At 42.0% G+C, this 25,237-nt stretch overlaps 1 protein-coding gene across 7 annotated transcripts in view; it reads right to left on the bottom strand.

Moving 5' to 3' along the window:
- Positions 1-3,921: 3,921 nt before the first annotated feature.
- Positions 3,922-25,237, bottom strand: part of LOC133114307 (GTPase IMAP family member 8-like) — a 67,681-nt gene continuing 46,365 nt past the window's right edge. Inside the window, exons 2-8 of one of the 7 annotated variants that reach the window (XM_061223584.1) lie at positions 14,828-14,906; positions 14,174-14,347; positions 9,316-9,441; positions 8,731-9,126; positions 7,708-8,613; positions 7,379-7,624; positions 3,922-6,252 (exon numbers count right to left, since the gene is read on the bottom strand). In XM_061223584.1, the coding sequence (XP_061079568.1) occupies positions 6,047-6,252; positions 7,379-7,624; positions 7,708-8,613; positions 8,731-9,126; positions 9,316-9,441; positions 14,174-14,204 (1,911 nt within the window). In that variant the 5' untranslated portion in view covers positions 14,205-14,347; positions 14,828-14,906 and the 3' untranslated portion in view covers positions 3,922-6,046. Of the gene's footprint in view, positions 6,253-7,378; positions 7,625-7,707; positions 8,614-8,730; positions 9,442-14,173; positions 14,357-14,827; positions 14,907-17,739; positions 18,386-18,515; positions 19,482-19,883; positions 20,102-20,898; positions 21,784-21,915; positions 22,621-24,821; positions 24,980-25,237 lie in introns of those variants that run through there. The other 6 variants (XM_061223580.1, XM_061223579.1, XM_061223582.1 and 3 more) reach the window with 6 other exon arrangements.

Raw genomic sequence — 25,237 nt, 5'->3', positions numbered from 1 at the left:
CCAGTATAGTGAAAAAAGCATTAGCAAGATCGATCACAGTGAAATGTTTGGGCTAAAATAGGGGTCGGATTTGGAACCACTGGAGCCCGGTGTTGAACTGTGCTGTTTACAGCTCGTAAATCTTGTACAAAATGGCAAGATCCATCATGTTTTCTTACAGGCAGAATCGGGGTATTGCAGGGTGACTTAGGACCGGGAACCACAACACCAGCTTTTAGCAATGCATCAAAAACAAGGGTCGGTGGCCTTGGGGGCGCTGTCCTCTTGGGCGGGTGGGGGCTTGGGGAGGGTGGGTTGGGGTGGCCGGGGGGCCTTGGGGCCCGTCTCGCCCCTGTGGCCGGCTGTGGTGGCCGTGTTGGCTCCTGGGGGCGTGGCTGCCCGCTTGCGGTGGGGCTGCGCTTGTCGGGTCCTGCCCCCGGGCGGGGCGGGGCGGTGCTCGCTGCGGTGCCTGGGGGGGGGGCACCCTGGGTCCTGCGGTGGTTGGGGTGCGGGGGGTGGTGAGGGGTGTGTGGGGGGGGGGCGGATGGGTGGGGGGCTGCGCATGGCCGGTGTCCTCCTCCCACCCCGGGCCGCCCTGGCCGCTCCCCCCCTCCCGTTCACATGTCACTAGGGTTTTGGGGGGACGGTGAGGAGGGAGGATAGGTTCGGGGCGGCTTCGTCCTGTTTGCCGGACCCTGCCTTGTTGCGCCGCCCCCCCCCCCAAAAAAAAGAAAAAAAATGTAACAACACACATTAGTCACCATATGTCACTAGGGCTCCGGGGGGAGGGATGGGGCAGACTAGCTCTCTGTCGCCCAACCGTCGCCCCAATTTTAATTGCACGTCAGTCAGAGACACACTCCACCCACACCACATATCACACTAGGGCCTTGGGAGGCGGACAGGGATAGTTGGCCAGCGTTTAGGCCCCTTCTCTGCGGGGCCTGGGGGTTCGCCGTCCGGGCGCCGCGGTGGGCGCCGCCTCGCCCGCCTGGGGGCCGGGGCTCGGGTGGGCTTGTTGTGGTTGGGGCGGCCCGCCCCTGGCGCGGGGGGCCCGATGCTTGGGGACCACTGGTTGGCGGGGCCAGCCTTTAGTGCCGCAAGTCTTTAGTGTTGTAGTTGTCTTTGTACTGTCTTGAACGTATGTCTTGTTATGTTTGGTGTCTCTCCCCATCACTTGTGTCCCCCTCCCTTCCCCTCTCCTATGCCACTCCCCCCCCTCAATCTGCGGCGTGGGGGAGGAGAGCAGTAACAGCCTACTCAGGGAAGAAGACGAAGACGAAGACTTGCTACTCCACCCCCCCCCTCATATCCCATCCCCAAATGCCTAAATAAAGTATGAAATAAGCAACAGGGGGAATATCTGACACCTCTGGAAGAATACAAGGGTACTCCCCTGTTATAGATCAAACTGGCCCCAAAACACACGGCACCCAGATCAATCATACTGCTTGCCCAAGATACCGGGGACAAAAAGAAACAAAAAAAAAACAAGGATATTAGCGTTTACATGGCCTGTACTCTGACTTAACTCGAAGTGCAGCAGCCCCAGTCATGAGCCCCACATCATATCTGGACGTGGGCCGCCATTGAGAGGGAATTGCACTCAGTTTTGGATCTGACACCTGCAAATACGTGAGTGTCACAAGGCAATACATGAATGCTGCAAACAGCTGTTAGAGAATTTTGAAACTGGTGTGCAGTAACAAGCAGAGTGAGTTCTCTTGTCTCTTGCCAGTCTGTGATGTCCAAACATAATTTAACCCAGGGTCCTGTGGCCTTTCATTTTTTGTTTAAGGCTTTACACAGAGATGCATGGGGTGCGCTTCCCAAAATGGTACAAAATGATTGTTGTGCTGAGTTCAATTGTACAGATAATGCGCAAATCTTGTCCTACCAAAAACAATGCAGTACACAATTTAGTTTCACCGTACCATTTCTCCTCAAATTCCAACACGGATATCTACAATAAAGTCTAATGATCGCCCATTGACCTGTAAGGACCAGATTGGTAATGAATTTGGGGTTGTTCTATATAGAAAAACCGGACTCACCATCCCGTGCTTGCATCTCCTCCTCCTTGACACATCTTCATTGTCCATTTGGCTGTGTGGCTTCCGATCCATACTTATCAGGCATTATTTTCATAGGACCCGTAAATGCTGGGTCTTGCCTCTTTGACCTCTTCGAGCCCATGGTTATTACCTTACTATTAATAATTTTCCTTTTTCACTTATTAAAAGTTGTATTTTTTAATTTTTTTTTTTTTAAGGTGCACCTTAATCTGATCAAAGACATATTCAAATCTACTAGACAATTTGTCTCCACTGTCGACACTTTCTGTCACGTTTCATGTTTGTCACGTCATGTTTCATGTTTAGTTATTGTCTTAGTTACGTTATTGTCATGTTACGTATTATGTTAGTCTAGTCTCGCCATTATTTCTTGTTACGTTTCATTGTCTTGTCATGTTATGTTTCATGTTTAGATCTTGTTACCATTTATTTCTTAGACTTGCCATGTCATCTTATATAATTTATTGTCATAATTTCACAAACTTGTTCACAAACTTGCCAATAATGTAATGTAATGTCATGATTTATGTTTGCTTCATGTTATGTGGTTCTGTTCATTGTTTAGCATACTTTTCCGTGTCTTTCTGCAAACCTTGCATTCCTGCTTTCTCTCTCTCCCTTTCTGTCACTCACGCCCTAATTGTTTCAATTTCCCTTGTCTTCTTACTAATCTACTAACTTTAGATCAGGTTTGGGTAATACTAACATTCTAACCATGTGTTCATGTTACCTTACGTTTCTTGTGCATGTAATTTACTAATTTACTAACGCTAGGGCAGAATAGGTTTATTACTAACGATTACTAATTACCTCGTTAACTTGTCAATCCTCCACACCTGATTTCCATTCTCATGCTGCTCTCAAGCTAATTGTCTGCACCTGTCTACACCTGCATATAAGCTCAGTTCCATGTCTTGTCTTTGCAAAATTGTTGCCCCCTGTTCGTCAGTGTACCGCTTTAGCGGTTTTGGCAAGCCATTTGTCTTCCCATTACGATCCAAGCCTGTTTATTGACCAAAGATTATTGACTTCTGTTTTATTGACCATTGCCTGCCTGTACCACGACTTTGCCTGCTGTATTTGTGCTTTTGCCCCACGGAGCGGACTTCGGTCTTGCACCGTCACCGACCTTGAGCCTGCCTACCGTCCGCCTGTACTTCTGCCCCACTGACAGCTTTCCTTCTCTCCACTTTTTGCATGGTATACCGATTACGAGACTGCCTTCTCCCTCGGTACTGCACTTTGGTTTTGGCTGGATTTTACGTGAACGAACATTGCTTGTTTTTTGACAACGCTCTCGGGACATTCCCTGAATAAAGCCCTGACGGGACTTTATTACATCCCTGTTCCTGAGTCACGTTGGGTCCAACCCCCCCACGCACCCGTCTCACTTTCACACACGCGCGCACACACACGGACCCGCTACACAGCGCCTCTATCGCACTGGCCTGTGTTCAGCTTGCACTCTCACGGACAACAAAAATACCATATTACACAACAAGGTAATTTACTTCAGAGCTTAGTTCTATACGTATTTACTCCTAAAGGCCTGTCTATTATTACAATTATAATTATTACTTCTCTCAGTGCTTGGGATCCAGTCCACAGTATGACTTAAATACATTTTTCAGTATACTGACCCAGAAGGGGGTGGGGGTGGAGATGAACCCAGCTGGCTGCTAACTTTTATCCATATTTTGTCTTCACTGTTACCCCTTGTTGGTCTTCTGTAAGACCGGAATGTGCTAGCTACCCCCTTCTAGGAGAAGCAGAGACACCAAGGTGAAAGGCTGTCTGCCTGCTGGGAGAAAGATAAAGAAAGACTCCCTTCCAAACGATGCAGAAAGTGGTATAATAGTAATAAGGATTAAAATAAAAGGTTGTCTTTAATCACGTGATTGTAAATTACACACATTGTCAATTAAGAATCAATTTAAAAAATGACCTTTGCAGGAACCACAATATCAAGATGGAGAAACAAGTGCAAAATGAATGTGCTAGATACAAATACAACATGAAAGGGTTTGAAGATACAAGTGATACATGATTGACACTAGATTGGGTGTAATCGTGCGGAGAAATTGTGTTTGAGGTATAGTCTGATGTGTTCTTGGTCACTGCAGTGGCAGTCATAGAGAAATGGGGTGGTTATTCCATTACCATTTATATGACATTAAGTGTTGTCTTTACCATCTGTACCTGGGCTTTGAGATTTTTTCCCCGCTCATATTTTGCGATTTCCTCCTTGTGTCTTCACTTCACGCTTTTTTTTTTTTTAAGTTTCAAATGATTCCTGTGCTCTGTCTACAAGAACATGGATACATGCCCCCGCCCTGCCACCCTGACCAGGAAAATGGGTTACATAGCGGATAGATGGGTGGACAGTGACTGGTCCTGCATTACACTGGCCAGCGTTAATGTAGTATAAGTGGTGCCTCTATTACAGTGGTTCATGCTATTGTAGTAAAGGGAGTGTGTTTTGTATGTATGGTAGTCTGTTGTTAGCGTTTCCATGTTTTTTTTTTTACCTCTGTGAACACTGTAGCCACCCTGTCTGATTGATATGCTCACAACGACTGTCTGTCCTGGTCCCACGGTGGTGGAATGACCTCCCGGTGGATGTCAGAACGGTAGAGTCTCTGACCTCCTTCAAGCACAGACTGAAGACCCATCTCTTCAGGCTACACCTTTCCCTCCCCAACTCACAATCACTGTGATTAGCCTTAGACCGTAATGGCACTTATGTATAGATATCGGTACTTGTATAGGTATTGTTGTTTTTATTGGCTGTTGTTGTATTCTAGCTGCCAACTGTGGTATGCTAGATTGAAAGTTGATTGTACTCTTCAAGGGTTCTGAATTTCTGTATGTTTACACTAGGACTCGGAACTGTACTGTCCTCTCAGGTCCACTTTTGCACTTGTTCTTGTGTTTGATTTGCACTTTGTTGTACGTCGCTCTGGATAAGAGCGTCTGCTAAATGCCACGTAATGTAATGTAATGTAATGTAATGATATCTGTTAAGACCTATTTCATCCCCAACCTCCAAGTTTAGCTTATTCCGCCTGTCTGTTTTCGACCCATCGCCTGTGACCACTACTACTCTTTGGATTACCATTGATATGATCTGTTTGTTGGAAATGTGACCCATTGCCTGGACTATCAATTACAAACTGCGTTATCCCGGCTGTATCTGTTTGCTGGCTTTTTTTCTCGTCTGTCTGACCTGCTATCTGGTAATAAAGACTTTTCTGACAAAAAAACCTCCGTATGAGTCTTGCATCTGGATCCTCTGTTCTGAGACCCTGATAGTGATGCTGTATTACACTGTTCAGTGTTCATTTAGTATAAGGAGTGGTTCTATATTACACTGTTCATTGTTGATGTTGTATAAGGACTGATGCTACATTACACTGTTCATTGTTGATGTTGTATAAGGATTGGTGCTATATTACACTGTTCAGTGTGGATGTTCTATAAGGAGTGATGCTATATTACACTGTGCAGTGTTGATTTGGTGTAAGGAGTGATGCTATATTACACTATGCAGTGTTGATTTGGTATAAGGAGTGATGCTATATTACAGTGGTCAGTGTTGATGTAGTATAAGGAGTGGTGCTATATTACACTGTTCAATGTTGATGTTGTATAAGGAGTGGTGCTATATTACACTGTGCAGTGTTGATTTGGTATAAGGAGTGATGATATATTACACTGTGTAGTGTTGATTTGGTATAAGGAGTGAGGCTATATTACACTGTGCAGGGTTGATTTGGTAAAAGGAGTGATGCTATATTACAGTGGTCAGTGTTCATGTAGTATAAGGAGTGGTGCTATATTACACTGTGCAGTGTTGATTTGGTATAAGGAGTGATGCTGTATTACACTGTTCAGTGTTGGTGTAGTATAAAGAATGTTGCTATTGTGCACTGTTCAGTGTTAGTAGTGTAGTGTAGTATATGGACTGATGCTATATTACTGTGGTCATAGATTCACGCATCTGCAGTCCCGCAGTGTTCCTGTCCCTGGTCTCTTTCTGTGATGTCAGAGGCCTCTGTGTTGCTAATTTCAGAACTTGTTTCATATCCAGATGCAGCAGCAGAATTCCCATGATGCTTTTCACTCATCCAGTCACACACCTTGATGCAGGCCCTTGCAAGATGAGAGGTGTCAGGCTCTGAGGATGTCTCTGCACACACTGTGAAAGGAAACAGGCTGTATCAGAGAGCGCTGGTAGGCAAATGCAACACTACAGTAAAGTAACAATCATTACTCATGCATTACACTTCAGAATGCCCATACTAGGGTATTTTCTACATCCTTTCAGCGATACATGTCACATTTCCTGTGCTCCTGTCTCAGAAAGTGTTACTGTGCTGTTCTGATGTTCACTGTTGTCGGTGGTTCATCTGGGACTAAATACAGACAAATAGCAAACAAAGAGTCGGAACACAGGGCTGCGTCTCGGTAACCAAGTTAATCTCCAGGGCTACCTTTTCACCTAATGCTTAAAACCTTTAAAATTGTATTTGTACTTTGTTGTGCCTTACCAATTCTTAAACATGGCCAAACTAGACATAGCATATTCAATTACAAGACACCAGTCATTCTAAGGAGATATCCAGCAAAAGAGCACGGTGCTACCCAGCTGCACATCCCGCCTGACCCAGCTGGATAGTGTGATGTCCACTGGGTGGCGCAGGATGCCTGGATATATCTGGCCTAACAATTGGATAGTGCCTGGCAACTGTATATGTGGTGTCTTGTTAACTGGATATGTAGCGTCTACTTTGCAATGGTTTTTGAACTGTTCATCTCTCCATAATCAAGCCTGAGAAGCTATCTCATGAGCTCATGACTGTATTTTTAAATAAATACATTTTCAGGAATTTACTTTTCACTAATATCCACCAATCTGCCTTTGTATACTCACTGAACTGAAATATAGACAGAAATTCTAAATATAATCTGCCTAGTTTTTTTCCTGAATGAAAACATTTTGCATTTACAAACTGCTACACTGATTAACTAAAACCTGAAGAAAGGGAAACACCAGTCACCCTCTCCTCCACTAGAGCTTTCTTACATACACATACTTCCTACAATAAAAACTGAACATAAAATAGAGAGCAAAAGATTCCAATGTCCAGCAGTTGCTCTCATACACTCCACCCACCCTGATGAGTGTTCTCATGATCATGAAATAGTAGTGTGAAGAACTCAGATTTCAAGAAAGGTTCAGTACGTAAGGATGTAATGTTAAAGAAGTTAAGGGTTCCCTATGTTACTAATAATATTGACGATATCAGCTTAAGTAAACTCACAGTTGGGGCCTTCCCCCATGCTTGCCGCTCCCCTCATTGGAAGGCTGGTCATGTCCTGAATCATCCTTCGAAATTGACAGAACATCCCTATTTCTTTCCTTCCCCACTCCTTTTCAAAAGCAGCATCCTCTCTCTCTATCCACTGTTGGGCAAATGTCTTGCTGGCTGCTTCCATAAGAGTCCTCCCCTCTTCCTCAGAGCCAACAGCTTCTACCAAACTCCTTGATGCACAGAGTATGTCTCCCCCTAGAAAAATGCACAACAATTGTCAATACTTTCTGAAGAGTGCGCAGTTCAGCTTGATTCAGAATGGAATGAACCAAACTCACCATAGTGGGGGGTTCCCATGCGGCCTGCCTTGTTTGGTGGAGTGGTGTATTCCTGAATCATCTTCTTTAGGTTCAAGTCTATTCTGCTCCATTCCTTTTCAAGATTTTTTAGGAAATCAGCAGGAGGCAGAATATTGCCTCTTTCTCTACAATCCAAATACAGTTTCTCCAACAGATCTTCTCTCCTGATCCACTGTTCATCAAAGATTTTCATCAGCTCCGTTACTTTCTGCTTCTCTGTGCTGAGATCAACCCCCAGGGTCTCTCTGTCCTTCTCGTCTATCTCCTCCATAACTTCACTTTGTCTCTCAGTCTTGAGAGGAAGGACAATTCGACCTGCTAACAGCTCTTCAATCTTCTCCAGCAGCTCTGTGACTTGCATGTTATCCTCCCTTTCCTTATTGCTGAGGACATGGTACCTGTTCCCACATTTCTCTATAAGCCACTGGAGGGCCTGTCCTTCTCTCTCTATGTGCTGCTCGATGGTGTGGTTTCCTAGGCTTTCTCCCCAGGTGAAGATCACTAGAGTGTGTCCCCACACTCTCTCTCCAAGGTGCTTCATGTTGTCTCTAATTATTTTCCTTTGTTCTTCTTTAAATGATGTGTCGGCAGGAATAACCAGTAGGATTGCATGGGGTCCAGGGTGACAGAGCGTCAAACTCTTTGCCACGTCATCTTTTATCCAATCAGGTGTGAGCTCACCCGGGATGAACTTCCACCAGCCGGGTGTGTCGACCACAGTGACCTGCCTCCCATTGACTTCACCTTGCTTCTTCTCACACTGTGCAGTTCTTCTCCGAACTCCAAACTCCTCTCTGCCCAGGATGGTATTTCCTGTCGAGCTCTTCCCCCCAGCCACCCACCCCAGTAAGACCACCCTCAGTGCTGAGGGACAGCTTGTTCCCCCTGTCAGGGAGAAAGAACATCACTTTCAGTGAACTAGATTAACTGGGTAAAATTGGCATCATCATTCACAGAAAAGACAAAAATAGAAAGTAAATAAAAAAGCAAAAAGAAAATTACCTCTAAGAAGGTCTCGGAGTGTCTCTCTGTCTTTCCACACCTTCCTTACTCTCTGCTTCGCTCGCTCTTCTGTAATCCTCTTCTTCTCCTCTATATCCTTTAGAAATTCTCTCTCCATTTGAAAATGACAGCCACCATTACCTGCCACCATCTTCTCGATCATCTCCAGTAGCTCTGAGTCCTGAGAGACCTCACTGCTGTTCTTATTGCTGAGAACATGGTACCTGCTACCACATTTCTCTATAAGCATCTGGAGGGCCTGTCCTTCTCCTTCAATGTGCTGCTTGATGGTCATTCCCCTGAAAGTGTCCCCAAAGGTGAACAGCAGTATAGTGTGTCTCCACACTGTTTTGCCGAGAAGCTCCAGGTGTTCCTGCACTGCTATCCTGTGTTTCTCTTGGAATGAAGAGTCCAGATTTATGATCAACAGGAAAGCATGGGGTCCAGGGGGACACAGAGACACACTACACAAAATCTGGTCTTTCAGCAGTTCTGGAGAATCTTCAACAGGAAAATAACAGACCCAGCCAGGTGTGTGCACCATAGTGACCTGCCTCCCATCTATGATAGCCTGCACCATCTTACCCTCTAGAGTTTTTATTCCAGGTGCAAACTCCTGTTTGCCCAAGATGGTGTTTCCTGCTGAACTCTTCCGACATACCTCTGATCCCACCAGCACAATCCTCAGCTCAGGTAGATGTTGTGTCTTCCCTGTCAGAGAGAATAAGACTCTTTATTGCTGTTCACCAGAACATACATTTCATAGATGCGACATAGATGTTATAACAACTGCTGGGGTCTCTCATCAATGGTGTCAGATTAGAAATGCCTCATTGCAGAACCAGTGAAACTGCAACTGCTTTTAAGCTCAACTAGGAACTGGGTTTTTCACTTATACATATATTATTCACATCAATATGTTGACACCAGTGTAGCGGCAGGGATCTGTCGAGGCTCGAATTTGGGTCTCCAGGGGTAAAGACAGCTGCACTAATCACTGCACTGAAGATGAATTCACCAGTAGCAGACCAGCTAGCAGTTAGGCCGCCCTTTGGTCGGACCGCAACTTTGGCATTGTATAATTTCTGACCAAATTTTTCTTCTGGCTGTTCTTAACGAATACATCTACTAGTATTTCAAGTTTGGATACCTGCCAAAATATAGCAGTAACAACTTTGTTACAAAAGTTTTCAAATTTTAAGAAAGTTTCATTTTGATCAGACATTTTCCATCTTACAAACTCCTTGAATATGCAACACTTTTTTGTCATGTTCTGACCATCAAATATAAAAAAGAAAAGAAAAAAGGCAAGTGGCAAGATTTAGCATTGTTTAATGACCATAACTTTTTTCTGAGCAGAATTATGAAAGTGTTTGTGTTTGAGATGACGATTGTCAGACATATACAGTATTAAAGGAAAACTTACCAACATGCCCAGATGATCCACCTCTATCCATTTCTCCACTCTCTCTCTCTCTCTTTCTCACACACCCACATGCAAACACACTTTTTTTCAGAGTGCATTTATTCCAGCTGTTTTGGGTTTAAAGATTCTCATAGGACTGTAGAATCTGGTCCTCTCTGTATAACTTCACTTGATCTGAGCCACAAGTGTTGCTGAGCCTTAAACATTGAACCCTGAGTAATGGTGAACACACTTGAACAGTCCATAGGCCAGGTAACTCTGTACGTGGCTTCAGGTATACTGTATAAGTTAATGCTTAACATACTGTCTATGAGGAAAGCATAGTCCATAGGGCAGTTGACTTTGGGGCATTTACATGAAAGCAAAAAGAGAAATAAATAAATAAATGATTCCACACACATGGGGGGAGGGGTTGTTCTTGTTCATGCAAAACCAAAAAATGAAAGATAAATTATTGTCAATTAATTTTTTTTTTTTTGGAAGACAGAGAGAAATGAAGCCTGCAAAACTGCACTTTAATGAATGCAATGAGGTCTTTTTGTTTTCGGCAGAAGAATTTGCCTCTGCTCTGGCCAGCTACCTCTCCCGTAATGAAGCAGTGGGCATTAATAATTTTTATGTGTATCTTTCTATTGCCACCATGAGGTTGGATTGGGCTAAATCCTTACTGGGTGAATTGTGATCCAACTGTAAATGCACACCCCAAGTTGTGTAACTTTATTTCAAACAGTTTAGGAATCATTAGCATTTTTATAATAACCATGTCCACTTGAAATGAATTGAATTGTAATTTTGGGAGAATTAAAATAATTGGGTTCCTGCTTGGACCCCTAATAATAAAACCAACAAACACAATAGGGTGCATGGCACCTTTGGCGCTTGGCCCCCTAATAATAAACTGGAATGATTATGTAGACATTAAATGATGTAAGGGATATTGCCATGGTGATTGAAGAGTGCCAGGGAGCTTGAGTTAGAAAGAATTTAGCAACCAATAGAAATGATTCTATTTAATTCAAATAACAACCAGAAAGCACTAATACCCAATGAGAGAAAATAAATATAATAATATAACTATAATAATGCCATTCCTATAGGCCTGGCCTTCTCACTCTTTATCTTTCTCCCTTTCTCTTTCTTCTTGCGTGTGCATGCGTGTGCATTGGTGTGTGAGTATTTTTGTGGCATGTGGATTTGTACAGAATTATATTTAATCATGCATAATATATGAATATTACATGGGTTTTTTTTTTTATCCTTGTGCCGACCAACCCCAAAAATAGTCAACCCCACTCCCATTGGGAGCCACCTCTTGAAAATATGTTGTTTCCCAGGTAACATCACTCATCACAGACTTTCAAATCTTATATCAAAATGTAGCTGATTCCCATAAGACATTTCTATAATCTCTATCTAAAACAGGTTTATGATGTATTTAGTGTGAAGACCATTTTTTATATTTTGATACTACAGAATTGATTTGATGTTACATTTTTGTTTCTATGGCCTTCAAAGGACCAGAGAATTGCAGTGTGCCAACCAACCCCACTCTCTCTCCAGCTAAAATTGTTGGCTGATTATGGCTGCTATGAATACTGTGAGAGGGTCCTGCAAATTTACTGCCACTACCCACTTGCTGGCACTGTAACAGTTCACCACTGCTATACTGATGACACCCAACTCCTTCTCACCATCTGACGCACAGGTTTCAGCCCGCATCTCTTCTTGCCTGAGTGACATCCATATCTGGATGGACAACCACCAACTAAAGCTCAACCAGGTAAGACTTCATCCCTCCTCTAACCTCTCCCTTTCTTGATTTCTCCATTTCCCTGATGGATACCCCAGTGACGCCATCACCCTGTGCAAGGAACCTCGGCGTGGAGATGGTCCCTCTCGGAGAACATCGCGGCGTTTACCCGGTCATGCAGGTTCTCTCTCCCCCTCTCCGCACTTCCACCCCCTCTCTACCTCCCTGTGATCTTAAACTGATTGGTAGTTGTTGTTGTTTTTCAGGTCTCAATAGTGTCACTACTTGTTCCCTAGGATGATATTTTACTACTTTTGTGTGGCTTTGTAACCTGTTTATTGTTCCAATGTAAGTGTTTTCATTCTATTGCGTTTTGCTGAAATTGTTTTTGATATAATCCCTTGTCAGATTTCTCAAATCGGCCCTCGTCCTTATCTTTGTTGTGCTCTTAGCACTTGAAACTGTACTTCCCTCTAGGGTCTTTCAGTGCACTTGTTCCAGGTGATGGGTATGAACTTTTCTCTCAATCACAATCCTCACCTCAGAGAGATGTTGTGTCTCCCCTGTCAGGGAGAACAAACACTCTTAATTGCTATTTTCAGTTCTAAATAGTGTGTTAGAACTTGCTTGCTAGAATTATATTTTTGCTAGTTTGTTTGGCTATGTAAGCTGTTAATCAGATTAACCAAATAGGCCCTAGTTCTCATCGTTGTTGTACTGTTAGCACTTTAAATGGTACTTCCCTTTAGGGTTTTTCAGTGCACTTATCCCTGGTTATGGGTATGCACTTTGCACTTTGATGTACGTCACTCTGAATAAGAGCGTCTGCCAAATGCCAATAATCTAGTCATGTAATGTAATATTTAACTGAACATAAACTGTCATGCTGGGGTCTCTTATCAGCGGTGCCAGATTAGAAATGCCTCATTCCACGAACAGTGATATATCAATAATAAGAACTGCTTTTACACTCAGTGAAGAAATGGGTTTTTCTTTAAAAAAAAAATGTTTTTCCATAAATAGGATTTGGTTTGCTGTTTCACTTCTACGTATATTATTAACATCAATATGCTATGATATTCCGTTGAGGCACACCTTTATTTCTGACATTTCCAATGTAAGGGCAGGGATCTGGCGGAGGCTCGAATTTGGGTCTCCAGGCATAAAGACAGCTGCACTAATCACTGCACTGAAGATGAATTCACCATTAGCAGACCAGCTAGCAGTTAGGCCGCCCCTTGGTTGGATCGCAGCACTACAATATTCTACAAAAACTTCAACAAAAGTTGATGATTAACTTCACCTTCAACTGTGGTTAGCAAAAAAACAATTCTAAAATTAAGTTAGTGCAAGCTGATCCAGTTTTGTGGTAAAGGAACATTACTTTGTTTTGGGTGATAGTAAAGGATGATTGCTGAAATATATTAACAGCCATAACATTTTTTAAATGAAACCCATTGTAAATCTATAGCATGAATAAATGCTGTACACAGCACAAAGAGCAACTGACTGTTCATAAGAGTCCTGTATGAACCAATCAAATCATGCAAAGGCATTAGAGTATCAACACCTTTTTGGACATACAAAGGCCTAGTATCTACTTTCTTGAATATCACTTTTTTGTAATTCCTGGCTAGACATTGGCATTGTATAATTTTTTTAAAGAAATTGTTGCCTGTTCTTAAACAATATATTTTCTCGTATTTCAAGTTTCATACAGCAAGTAGTGCTAATGTAGGAAGCGATCAAATTATGTTTTATTGTGAATTAAGGTTCTCTTCAAAATGATCAAAACATGCCGAGACATAGCAATAACAACTCAATAGGTAGGCCTATTATACCTTTTGAAGTACATAAAGTTTCATTTTCATCAGAAACATTCCACCTTACCAGCTACCTGGTTGAATTTGCAACACATTTTGGACAATTTCCAGCCACAGGAAAAAACAGGACGTCTGGTCGCCCTAGAGCGATGTTTCCAGACGTGGCATTTCAAAAAATCAACACCTTACTTTCAGGTTCATCCCATTACTTGATTTTGATAACTGTAAACTTTCGAAAGTAGCATGAAGCAAACCAATTTATGCTTATGCTTCAAACCTTTTTTGTTTGAAATAATTTTGAACAATGTCAAACTAAATTATTTCTTTTTTTACTTTCCAGTACTACCAAAGGAATTACAGTAACTGTTTAAAATCCTTCAGAAAGTGTTCGTGTATTAGATGTATGATGATGGCCAGACATACAGATATTAAAAGAGAACTCACCAACATGACCAGATAATCCACCTGTATCCATTTCTCCACTCTCTCTCTCTCTCTCTCTCTCACACACACACACACTCTTTTTGCTGAGTGCATTTATTCCAGCTGTTTTGGGTTGAAAGATTCTCACAGGACTGTAGATTCTGCAGCACTGATCCTCTCCTGCTGTGTGGCGATCTGCACATATAAGTGCAGTATAACGTTGATCTGCTGGATAGCCTCAAGTATTGCTGAGCCTTGAACATTGAACCCTGAAATCCGAGTAGTTGTAAACATATTTTTAATATAACACAGTCCATAGAGCATTTAATTCTGTGTACCTGGCAGCAGGTATAGAAGTTATTGCTTTACACACTTTTAATATGAGCAGCATAGTCCATAGGGCAGCTAACTTTGGGCCATATGAGATCCACCCTGTTGGGGTGTTGGGGTTTGAGGTTTGATTTACTTCTTTAGAAAACCGTAAAATGAAAGAAATTTCTTTGGCAAAAATTATTGGTAAAAACTTGGCCTTTTTTTGGAAGACGGAAATAAATAAATTGCTTATGATTCCACACCTACATACACAAAGACAGCATGTAATGTTTGTCCAATTGGCTACTGAGGTATGAGAAAAGCAGCCCCAATCCCAAAGCACTGAAACCTGCAGTACTGCACCTTAATGAATGCAAGGATGTCTTTTCATTTCCCTCAGGAGAATTAGCCTCTGCTCTGGCCTGCTAACTCTGGATAATATCTATGTCAAAACAAAAGATATTTTACCAATTCCTGAATGAAGCAGTGGGCATTAAAGGTACAATAGGTAAGATTTTTGTGTTAAAACATTGTTACAGGACCATTGTAAATCCTTTCCTATCATTGAAAAAGGCTCACTGACACGTTGACTCACCCTCTGCCAGTGTTAACAGTCCTTAAATTAGTGTTTAAAAATCTACATTTGTCTCTGTATCAAAACATTGTACAGCTGTACGACAATTCAAGCTCATTGGTTGAAAATCGGTTCTAACTGCCACAGCCAATGGCGTGGGGGCTTACTGATTGTTCGTGTAGCTGCCAAAATTGCACTCCAGACAAGCAATCACTGAAATGCTGTATACTATTGCTTATTATCCAAGCAAAAACTACATATCTAGTTATAAAATAATACCAATTTGTTATCGGTAGCAACAAGCAAATTAGCTATAGTTAGCTTGACGAATTTACAAACATCCATCCATCCATCCATCCATTATCTGAACCTGCTTATCCTGAACAGGGTCGCAGGGGGGCTGGAGCCTATCCCAGCATACATTGGGCGAAAGGCAGGAACACACCCTGGACAGGTCGCCAGTCCATCACAGGGCACACACACCATTCACTCACACACTCATACCTACAGGCAATTTTAGACTCTCCAATCAGCCTAACCTGCATGTCTTTGGACTGTGGGAGGAAACCGGAGTACCCGGAGGAAACCCACGCAGACACGGGGAGAACATACAAACTCCGCACAGAGAGGCCCCGGCCGACGGGGATTCGAACCCTTGCTGTGAGGCGGCAGTGCAATTTGGGCAGCGACACTCCTTTTACTTGTTTATGTGTTCAATCATCCGTGTTGAGCTAAACCTTTATTTCTCTCAAACTGTAAGTTACAGTTGCATTGTTTGTGGTAGACTATCATATCGTAGTTATATAGCCAGCTAGTTACATAGCCAAATAACTTGCTTGCTCACAATATGGTTGGTTAGCTAAAGTGAAAACGTCAAAAAGAAGTAGCATACCGAAGTCAAAATTTCATAAAGTCACGGCAGGCAAAAGACGGCAGGCTCTGTTGCGTTTGTCAGCTTTCCAAAACAGTGCACGAGAACACTGATGTGTATAATAACGCTTTACATTATGTATTATATTCATAGACTGTGGGAAGCATAAACAGTGTTGTGGTTTGAGGTTGTTTGTTGTTGCAATTCCTTTTATGACCATTAGAAGTCCAAAATTACCTATTGTACCTTTAACAAAATGCCATAAAATATTTGAATGTCAGAAAAAAATATAACACTGGGTATATATTTACAGATGGTTCCTCTGTGTAACTTAGAACATTGGAGAAAACCCCCTTCTATAGGTTCTGCTCATGTTGTCTGTGTTACTTGTATGATGTTTGTTCAAGTTTGGCTCAGATATGCTAGATTTATGATATTCATAGACTGACTTTTCTGTTTAACTTACAGACTACTGATAACAAAGTTTATTTTTAAATTGGAGGGAGGCACATGCCATGGAGGTGCTCTGTGGATCTGATCAAAACTGCTATTAATTATTTTTATTTTAAAAAATAAATATATTAATAAAATGTGCACTTGGAACACTAGGGGGGCTCCATGAGCATGTTAAGAACAAGGGATTAAAGACTACATTGGGAATAGAGAGGGAACAAACAAGCCATCAAATAAATACCATCTGCTTAATTAGTGGAGTAGGGGTGACCTGGGAACAACCAAACACTTTTAGGTTTTCACTTAATTACAAAATATATACACATATTAGAGCTAATATTTTTCTTCCAAAAAGAAGAAACATGTCTATGACAATAGACCATCGAAACACCTCTGGGGCAAGTTGAAATAGCATCCGAAATGGCCAGCTTCATAAATTTTGTGGCCTAGATATGTAACTTCAGTCAGGCCAGAGTTTTTCTTGTTTGACCTTGTGGCCCTGTGTGGCTGGGAATGTTAGCAGCTCCAGCGAATGTTGGAGGCAAGATTGTGGTGAGCAGATAAGAATGTCAACATACTGAATTAGTGTGCTACACCCCTAAGAGAACTGGAACTGTTCCAAATTCTCCTGCAGCGCAGCAGAAAATACAGCCGGAGACTCAGCATACCCTTGTGGTCGTCTAGACTAGGTGTATCGTTTTGTCTTAAACGTAAAAGCAAACCAGTACTGGGAATCAATATCAACCAGTATACTGAAAAAAGCATTAGCAAGATCGATCACAGTGAAATGTTTGGCATTGCCCGGGACTTGGGCTAAAATAGGGGTTGGATTTGGAACCACTGGAGCGCGGTGTTGAACTGTGCTGTTTACAGCTCATAAATTCTGTTCAAAACGGCAAGATCCATCATGTTTTCTGACAGGCAGAATCAGGGTATTGCAGGGTGAGTTAGGACAGGGAACCACAACACCAGCTTTTAGCAATGCATCAAAAACAGGGATATTAGCGTTTACATGGCCTGTACTCTGACTTAGGGGTAACTTGAAGTGCAGCAGCTCCAGTCATGAGCCCCACATCATATCTGGACGTGGCCCACCATTGAGAGGGATTTGCACTCAGTTTTTGGATCTGAACCTGCAGGGTTTTCCTGATCCAGTAAAGGAATTGTAAACTTTTCTGTTGTATTACCTCCTCTGGCATCTTGACTGACCATAGTTTTTTCACTGAAAGGTAGGGGCTTTGATCCCCACAATTTTGCTGTTATTACAGAATGACCAGCCCCCATATCTAAAATAAAGTCGAATGCTCGCCCATTGACCTGTAACGACCAGATTGGTAATGAATTTGGGGTTGTTCGATAGAGAAAAACTGGACTCACCATCCCGTGCTTGCGTCTCCTCCTCCTTGGCACACCTTTATTGTCCTTGTAATCCATTTGGCTGTGTGGCTTCCGATCCATACTTATCATGCATTATTTTCATAGGACCCGTAAATTCTGGGTCTTGCTTCTTTGACCTCTTCGAGCCCATGGTTATTACCTTATTATTCATAATTTTCCTTTTTCACTTATTTTAATGCACAAACATTTTTTTTAAGGTGCACCTTAATCTGATCAAAGTCGGATTCAAATTCCGCAATATCAACTAGACAATTTGTCTCCACTGTCGACACTTTCACACACGCGTGCACACACACGGACCCGCTACACAGCGCCTCTATCGCACTGGCCTGTGTTCAGCTTGCACTCTCACGGACAACAAAAATACCATATTACACAACAAAAACACAACTTCAGAGCGCAGTTCTATACGTATGTACTCCTTAAGGCCTCTCTATTATTAGAATTATAACTATTCTCTCAGCTCAGTATTACTACTAATCACTCTCTAACACTCTCAGCACTTGGGACCCAGTCCCAGAGTGTTAGTATTACTACTAATCACTCTCAAACACTCTCAGCACTTGGGACCCAGTCCCAGAGTGTTAGTATTACTACTAATCACTCTCTAACACTCTCAGCACTTGGGACCCAGTCCCAGAGTGTTAGTGAGAGCATACCCGCTCTCGTGTTTGAATCACTCCCAGAGTGATGGACCCGGGTGTGTGTGGCTAGAGAAATTGAACTCAGGTTTGATAAACCACAGTTAAGTAATGTTTTTTTTTTTTTTTTTTTTTACAGGGGAGGCAATCACTTTTTCACACAGGGCCATGTAGGTTTGGATTTTTTTTCTCCCTTAATAATAAAAACCTTCATTTAAAAACTGCATTTTGTGTTTACTTGTGCCGTCTTTGACTAATATTAAAATTTTTTTTGTTTGATCTGAAACATTTAAGTGTGACAAACATGCAAAAAAATAAGAAATCAGGAAGGGGGCAAACACTTTTTCACACCACTGTATTTCGTCCCCGACCTCCGAGTTTAGCTTATTCCACCTGTCTCTTTTCGACCCATCGCCTGTGACCACTACTACTCTTTGGATTACCATTGATATGATCCGTTTGTTGGAAACCCATTTCCTGGACTATCTATTACAAACTGCGTTATCCCTGCTGTATCTGTTTGTTGGCTTTTGAACCTCGCTTGTCTGACCTGCTATCTGGTAATAAAGACTTTTATGACAAAGAAACCTCCGTATGAGTCATGCATCTGGATCCTCTGTTCTGAGACCCTGATAGTGATGCTGTATTACACTGTTCAGTGTTGATTTAGTATAATGAGTGGTTCTATATAACACTGTTCATTGTTGATGTTGTATAAGGAGTGGTTCTATATTACACTGTTCAGTGTTGATGCAGTATAAGGAGTGATGCTATATTACACTGTGCAGTGTTGATGTTGTATAATGAGTGGTGCTATATTACACTGTGCAGAGTTGATGTTGTATAAGGTGATGCTATATTACTGTGGTCAGTTTCATGCATCTGCAGTCCCACAGTGTTCTAGTCCCTTGTCTCTTTCTGTGATGTCAGAGGCCTCTGTCTTGCTGATTTCAGAACTTGTTTCATATCCAGATGCAGCAGCAGAATTCCCATGATGCTTTTCACTCATCCAGTCACACACTTTGATGCAGGCCCTTGCAACATGAGAGGTGTCAGGCTCTGAGGATGTCTCTGCACACACTGTGAAAGGAAACAGGCTGTATCAGAGAGTGCTGGAATGCATGGAAGCTTGAGCTTGCTCATTCTGAACACGAGTGAAAACACAAAGATGAGACACGAGACTTATTTCCTCAAGTGAGGAATCATTTCATTATTTTACAATAACACAAACTGTGCAACTATGAATAGGCTACGTTTACGACCGTCTACAAGCTTGTAAAAATGATCATTGAAAATGATGATTTAGGGATGTCGTCAAGTCTATGCTAAAGCACTCAGGATATTGCTGCTAAGCTATCATAGTCTGAAGAACACAAATTTCTGGAAATATTCAGTCCATAAGTATGTCATGGTAAAGAATCTGATAAGGGTTCCATAAGTTATAAATAGCCTGTATTGGATAATGAGGCTAAGCAAACTCACAGTCTGGAGGTTCATCCATGCTTCCCACTCCCCTCACAGGTTGTGTGGCAGTGTCCTGCATCATCCTTTTAAAGTGATGGAACATCATCCATTCTCTCCTTCCCCACTCCTTTTCAAAAGCAGCATCCTCTCTCTCTATCCACTGTTGGGCTTGTTGGCTGCTTCTGTAAGAGTGCTCCCCTCTTCCAAACTCTTTGATCCACAGAGTATGTCTCCCTCTGGAAAACAGCACAGAACAGCCTGTATTCTAGTGCAGAAGTTTATGAAATATCAAAAGTTCTGCATGGAGGAATGGTCAAAATCCATCTAAATGTGGGATCTAAAATTTATAAATTTTAGGAAAAGACTCATGGCTTTCATCATTGCCAGGGGTGTTTGCACAAAGTCTTAAACCAGGGGTGCTAATAATTGTGAAACCTATTTTTTGGGGAAATATATTTTTAAGAGGAAAAATGTTACGACTTTGGTTGATTCCAATTAATCTTTAATACAACACACTACACATGTTGGAAGCCTTTGTCAATAACTGCATTTTTAGCTTACAGTATTTTGTGCATATTTATCAAGGGTGCCACCCACATTACATTACTGGAATTTGGCAGACGGTCTTATCTAGAGTGACATACAGTTGATTAGACTAAGCAGGAGACAATCTCCCCTGGAGCAATGCAGGGTTAAGGGCCTTGCTCAAGGGCCCAACGGCTGTGCGGATCTTATTGTGGCTCCACCGGGGATCGAACCGCCAACCTTGCGGGTCCCAATCATTTACCTTAACCCCAACAGGCCACATGTGAACAGTGTGCACATGCTATTAGCAGTGATTATGCGTTGATGACCAACTTTTTCCATACATTATTTGATTTTCAGACTAATTCAGAATAATGGTGCAAAATAAATTGTGTCAAATATATTTTGACAGAGCAAAGACGATAAGAATTAATTAATCGAGCGCAAAAGTCAGCTTGATTCTGTCATGAATAAGAAATCATTGAAAAATGGATTGAACCAAACTTACCATTGTGGGTGGTGGTACATTCTTGATTAATTTTCTTCAGCTTCAAGCCTGTTTCTGTTCTGCTCCATTCCTTTTCAAACACTTTTAGCATATCAGCAGGATGCTGAACTTCACTACTTTGTTTAGAATTCAAACCCAGTTGCTCCAACAGATGTTCTTCTCTCTTGACCCAGAGTTCATCAATAATTTTCATCAGCTCTGTTACTTTCTGCTTCTCTGTGCTGAGATCAGCCCCCCTGGTCTCTCTGTCTTTCTCGTCTATCTCCTCCATAACTTCACTTTGTGTCTCAGTCTTGAGAGGAAGGACAGTTCGACCTGCTACCATCTCCTCAATCTTCTCCAGCAGCTTTGCGACTTGGGTGATATCCCCCCTTTCCTTATTGCTGAGAAAATGGTACCTGTTCCCACATTTCTCTATAAGCCACTGGAGGGCCTGTCCTTCTCTCTCTATGTGCTGCTCGATGGTGTGGTTTCCTAGCTTTTCCCCCCAGGTGAAGAGCGCCAGAGTGTGTCCCCACACTCTCTCTCCAAGGTGTTTCATGTTGTCTCGAATTATTTTCCTTTGTGTTTCTTGAAATGATGTGTCTGCAGGAATGACCAGTAGAATTGCATGGGGTCCGGGGTCACACAGTGTCAACCCCTTCATTGCTTCCTCTTTTATCCAATCAGGTGTGAGCTTAGCTGGCATAAACTTCCACCAGGCAGGTGTGTCAACCACAGTGACCTGCCTCCCATTGACTTCACCTTGCTTCTTCTCACACTGTGCGGTTCTTTTCCAAACTCCAAACTCCTCTCTGCCCAGAATGGTATTTCCTGTCGAGCTCTTCCCCCCAGCCACCCACCCCAGAAGCACCATCCGCAGCTCTGAGGGACGGGTGGCATCCCCTGTCAGGGTGAAAAAAGATTAAAAATGGATTAACCAGAGAACAACTAGATTAACTTGATAAAACTGCCATCATCATTTAGAGAAAAGACAAAATCATGAATTAAATACAAAATAAAATATATTAATTTTACCTCTAAGGAGGTGTCGGAGTGTCTCTCTACGTTCCAAGACCTTCCTTATTCTCTGATTAGCTCGTACTTCTGTAATCCTCCTCTTCTCCTCAATGTCCTGTAGAAGTTTCCTCCCCATGTGAAAATGACAGCCCCTATTACCTGCCACCATCTTCTCTATCATCTCCAGTAGCTCTGAGACCTGAGAGACTTCACTGCTGTTCTTATTGCTGAGAACATAGTACCTGTTCCCACATTTCTCTAATAGCATCTGGAGGGCATGTCCTTCAATCTGCTGCTTGATGGTCACTTCCCTTAAAGTGTCCCCAAAGGTGAACAGCGGTATAGTGTGTCTCCACACTGTTTTGGCGAGAAGCTCCAGGTGTTCCTGCACTGCTATCCTGTGTTTATCTTGGAACGTTGAGTCCAGATTTATGACCAGCAGGAAAGCATGGGGTCCAGGGGGACACAGAGACACACTAGACAAAATCTGGTCTTTCAGCAGTTCTGGAGAATCTTCAACAGGAAAATAACAGACCCAGCCAGGTGTGTCCACCACAGTGACCTGCCTTCCGTCTATGGTAGCCTGCACCTTCTTACCCTCTAGAGTTTTTATTCCAGATGCAAACACCTGTTTGCCCAAGATGGTGTTTCCTGCTGAACTCTTCCCACATACCTCTGCTCCCACCAACACAATCCTCAGCTCAGAGAGATGTTGTGTTTCCCCTGTCAAAACAAACTCTCATTATTGCTTTTTAGCAGAACATAAACTCTAGCACTTTCATAAAAACTGCTGGAGTCTCTGATCAACATATTAGAAATGTTTTATTGCAGGAACAATGATATGCCAAGAATAAAAATTGTGAAACTGCAACTGCTTTTTTAGCTCAACTAGGAAATTGGATTTTTTGTCAACCCATAGAATTGGGTTTGTTGTTTCACTTATATGTTATTATCATCAATATGTTCTGATATTCCATCAAGGCCACACCTCCACTTCTGACAGCACTGTAAAAGCACAAATTTGGGTCTCCAATCCCTGCATTAAGATGAATTCACCATTAGCAGAGAGCAGTTAGGCCGCCCCTTGGTTGGATCGCAGCACTACAATATTCTTAAACTTCTACAAAAGTTGATGATTAACTTCACCTTCAACTGTGGTCAGCAAAAAAAGAAAAAAGAAATGTTCAAGTTTGTGCAAGTTCATTGGTCAAATTGTGTGAGGAAGTAACAGTACACTGTTTTGGATTACAGTAGGAAATATATTATCAGCCATAATTAATTTTTAAATGAGAACTATTGTCAATCTGTAACAAAATGCTGTACACAGCACAAACAGCAACATGCTGTTCATAAGAGTCATTCCGTAAAAAAGTTAGCTTTTTCACATTGATATACAATGAGCATTTTATTAGGAAGACCTGTACACTAGCTTATGAAAATATTTAATCAGCTAATCATGTGGCACTAAATGCATAAAAGCATGCAGACATGGTCAAAAGGTTTAGCTGTTTTTCAGACCAAATGTCAGAATGGGGATGAAATGTGACTTTGACCATGGAATGATTGTTGGTGCTAGACAGGGTGGTTTGAGTATCTCAGAAACTGCTGATCTCCTGGGGTCTCATTTGGTCATTTAATGCATGAATGAAGTGACAAAATAAAAATAAACAAATGTAACATTTTGGTCAGATACAGCATCGTTGAGGCGTATTTTGGCTAACAATCTGCCTCAAATTGCCAAATTGCCTCTACCACAAGGCTGAGACTTGGCTGTATATGAACTTTCCCACAAGACAATAACCCAAGGCATACCTCAAAATCCACACATAAATGTTTCTGAGACAACAAAATCTATGTTCTGCAATGGCATCTCAGGCGGACCTCAATCCAATTAAAAACCTGTGGGCTGAACTGAAGAGGGCACACTTGATAAGCGCAAATCCAAGAATGTGAAGGATCATGCAGGGATCTGCAGAGAGGAATGGTCCAAAATCGATGAAATTCCTTACCCTTGTCAAGCATTAAAGGAAAAGACTCCATGCTATTATCCTTGCCAAATGTGGATGCACCTGGAAGTACTACACCAGGGGTGCCAAAAATTATGGAATCTTGATTTTGGAAAAATCTATTTTTTATTTGGTTCCATTGAAACATTAATAAATTACAATATTTTTCACATGTTGACATTTTTGTGTTTCTCAATAAATATATTTTTTGTGCATTGCCAGTCAGGGGTGCCAATAATTCTGGAGCCCACTCTATATGTTCCTGTAAATTCAGGTCCTGTTTGAACTGATTAAAACATGCAAAGGCATTACAGTATGAACCCTTTACAGTATCATTTTGGACATTAGTAATTATAGTCAAAAGGCTAATTGAGATATGGTATGACTGAAATATAGGACAAAATAAGTTTGGACGCATGCAAAAGGCCTGAAATACAGGGTCATCCCAGGAATAACAGGACATCTGGTCGCCCTAGAACTAGATGTTTCCAGACATGGCATTTCAATATTGTCGAAGCCTTACTTTCAGGTTGCTTTTATCCTATCAATGTAAACTGTAAAAAAAAAGTAGCATGAAGCAAGCAAATTGATGTTTATTCTTCAAACTTTTTTGTTTAAAATAATTATGAACAAATATGTTTTATTTACTGCGGTGGACTGGCGACCTGTCCAGGGTGTATTCCTGCCTTTCGCCCAATGTATGCTGGGATAGGCTCCAGCCCCCCTGCGACCCTGATCAGGATAAGCGGGTTCAGATAATCGATGGATGGATGGATGTTTTATTTATTTTTACTTTCTGCAAAGTAGCCAGTACTACAGCACAAATTACAGTTAAAACTGTATAAATTCCTTCAGAAAGTGTTTGTGTTTCAGATGTATGATGATGGCCAGACATACAGATATTAAAAGAGAACACACCAACATGACCAGATGATCCACCTGTATCTATTTCTCCACTCTCCATCTCTCTCTCTCTCACACACACACACACACACACTCTTTTTGCTGAGTGTATTTATTCCAGCTGTTCGGGGTTGAAAGACTCTCACAGGACTGTAGATTCCGCAGCACTGATCCTAGTAGTAAACATATTTTTAATATAACACAGGCCATAGAGCAGGTAATTCTGTGTACCTGGCTGCAGGTATAGAAGTTATTGCTTTACACACTTTTAATATGAGCATCATAGTCCATAGGGCAGCTAACTTTGGGCCATATGAGATCCCCCTGTTGGGGAGTGAGGTTTGATTTACGGGTTTGCAAAACCGTAAAATTAAAGAAAAAATATTGGCAAAAAAAATATTGGTAAAGACTTTGCCTTTTTTTGGAAGACA

This window comes from Conger conger, chromosome 16 (assembly GCF_963514075.1).
Source record: "Conger conger chromosome 16, fConCon1.1, whole genome shotgun sequence".
Taxonomy (NCBI): domain Eukaryota; kingdom Metazoa; phylum Chordata; class Actinopteri; order Anguilliformes; family Congridae; genus Conger; species Conger conger.
This window is presented reverse-complemented; position numbering and strand designations above follow the sequence as displayed.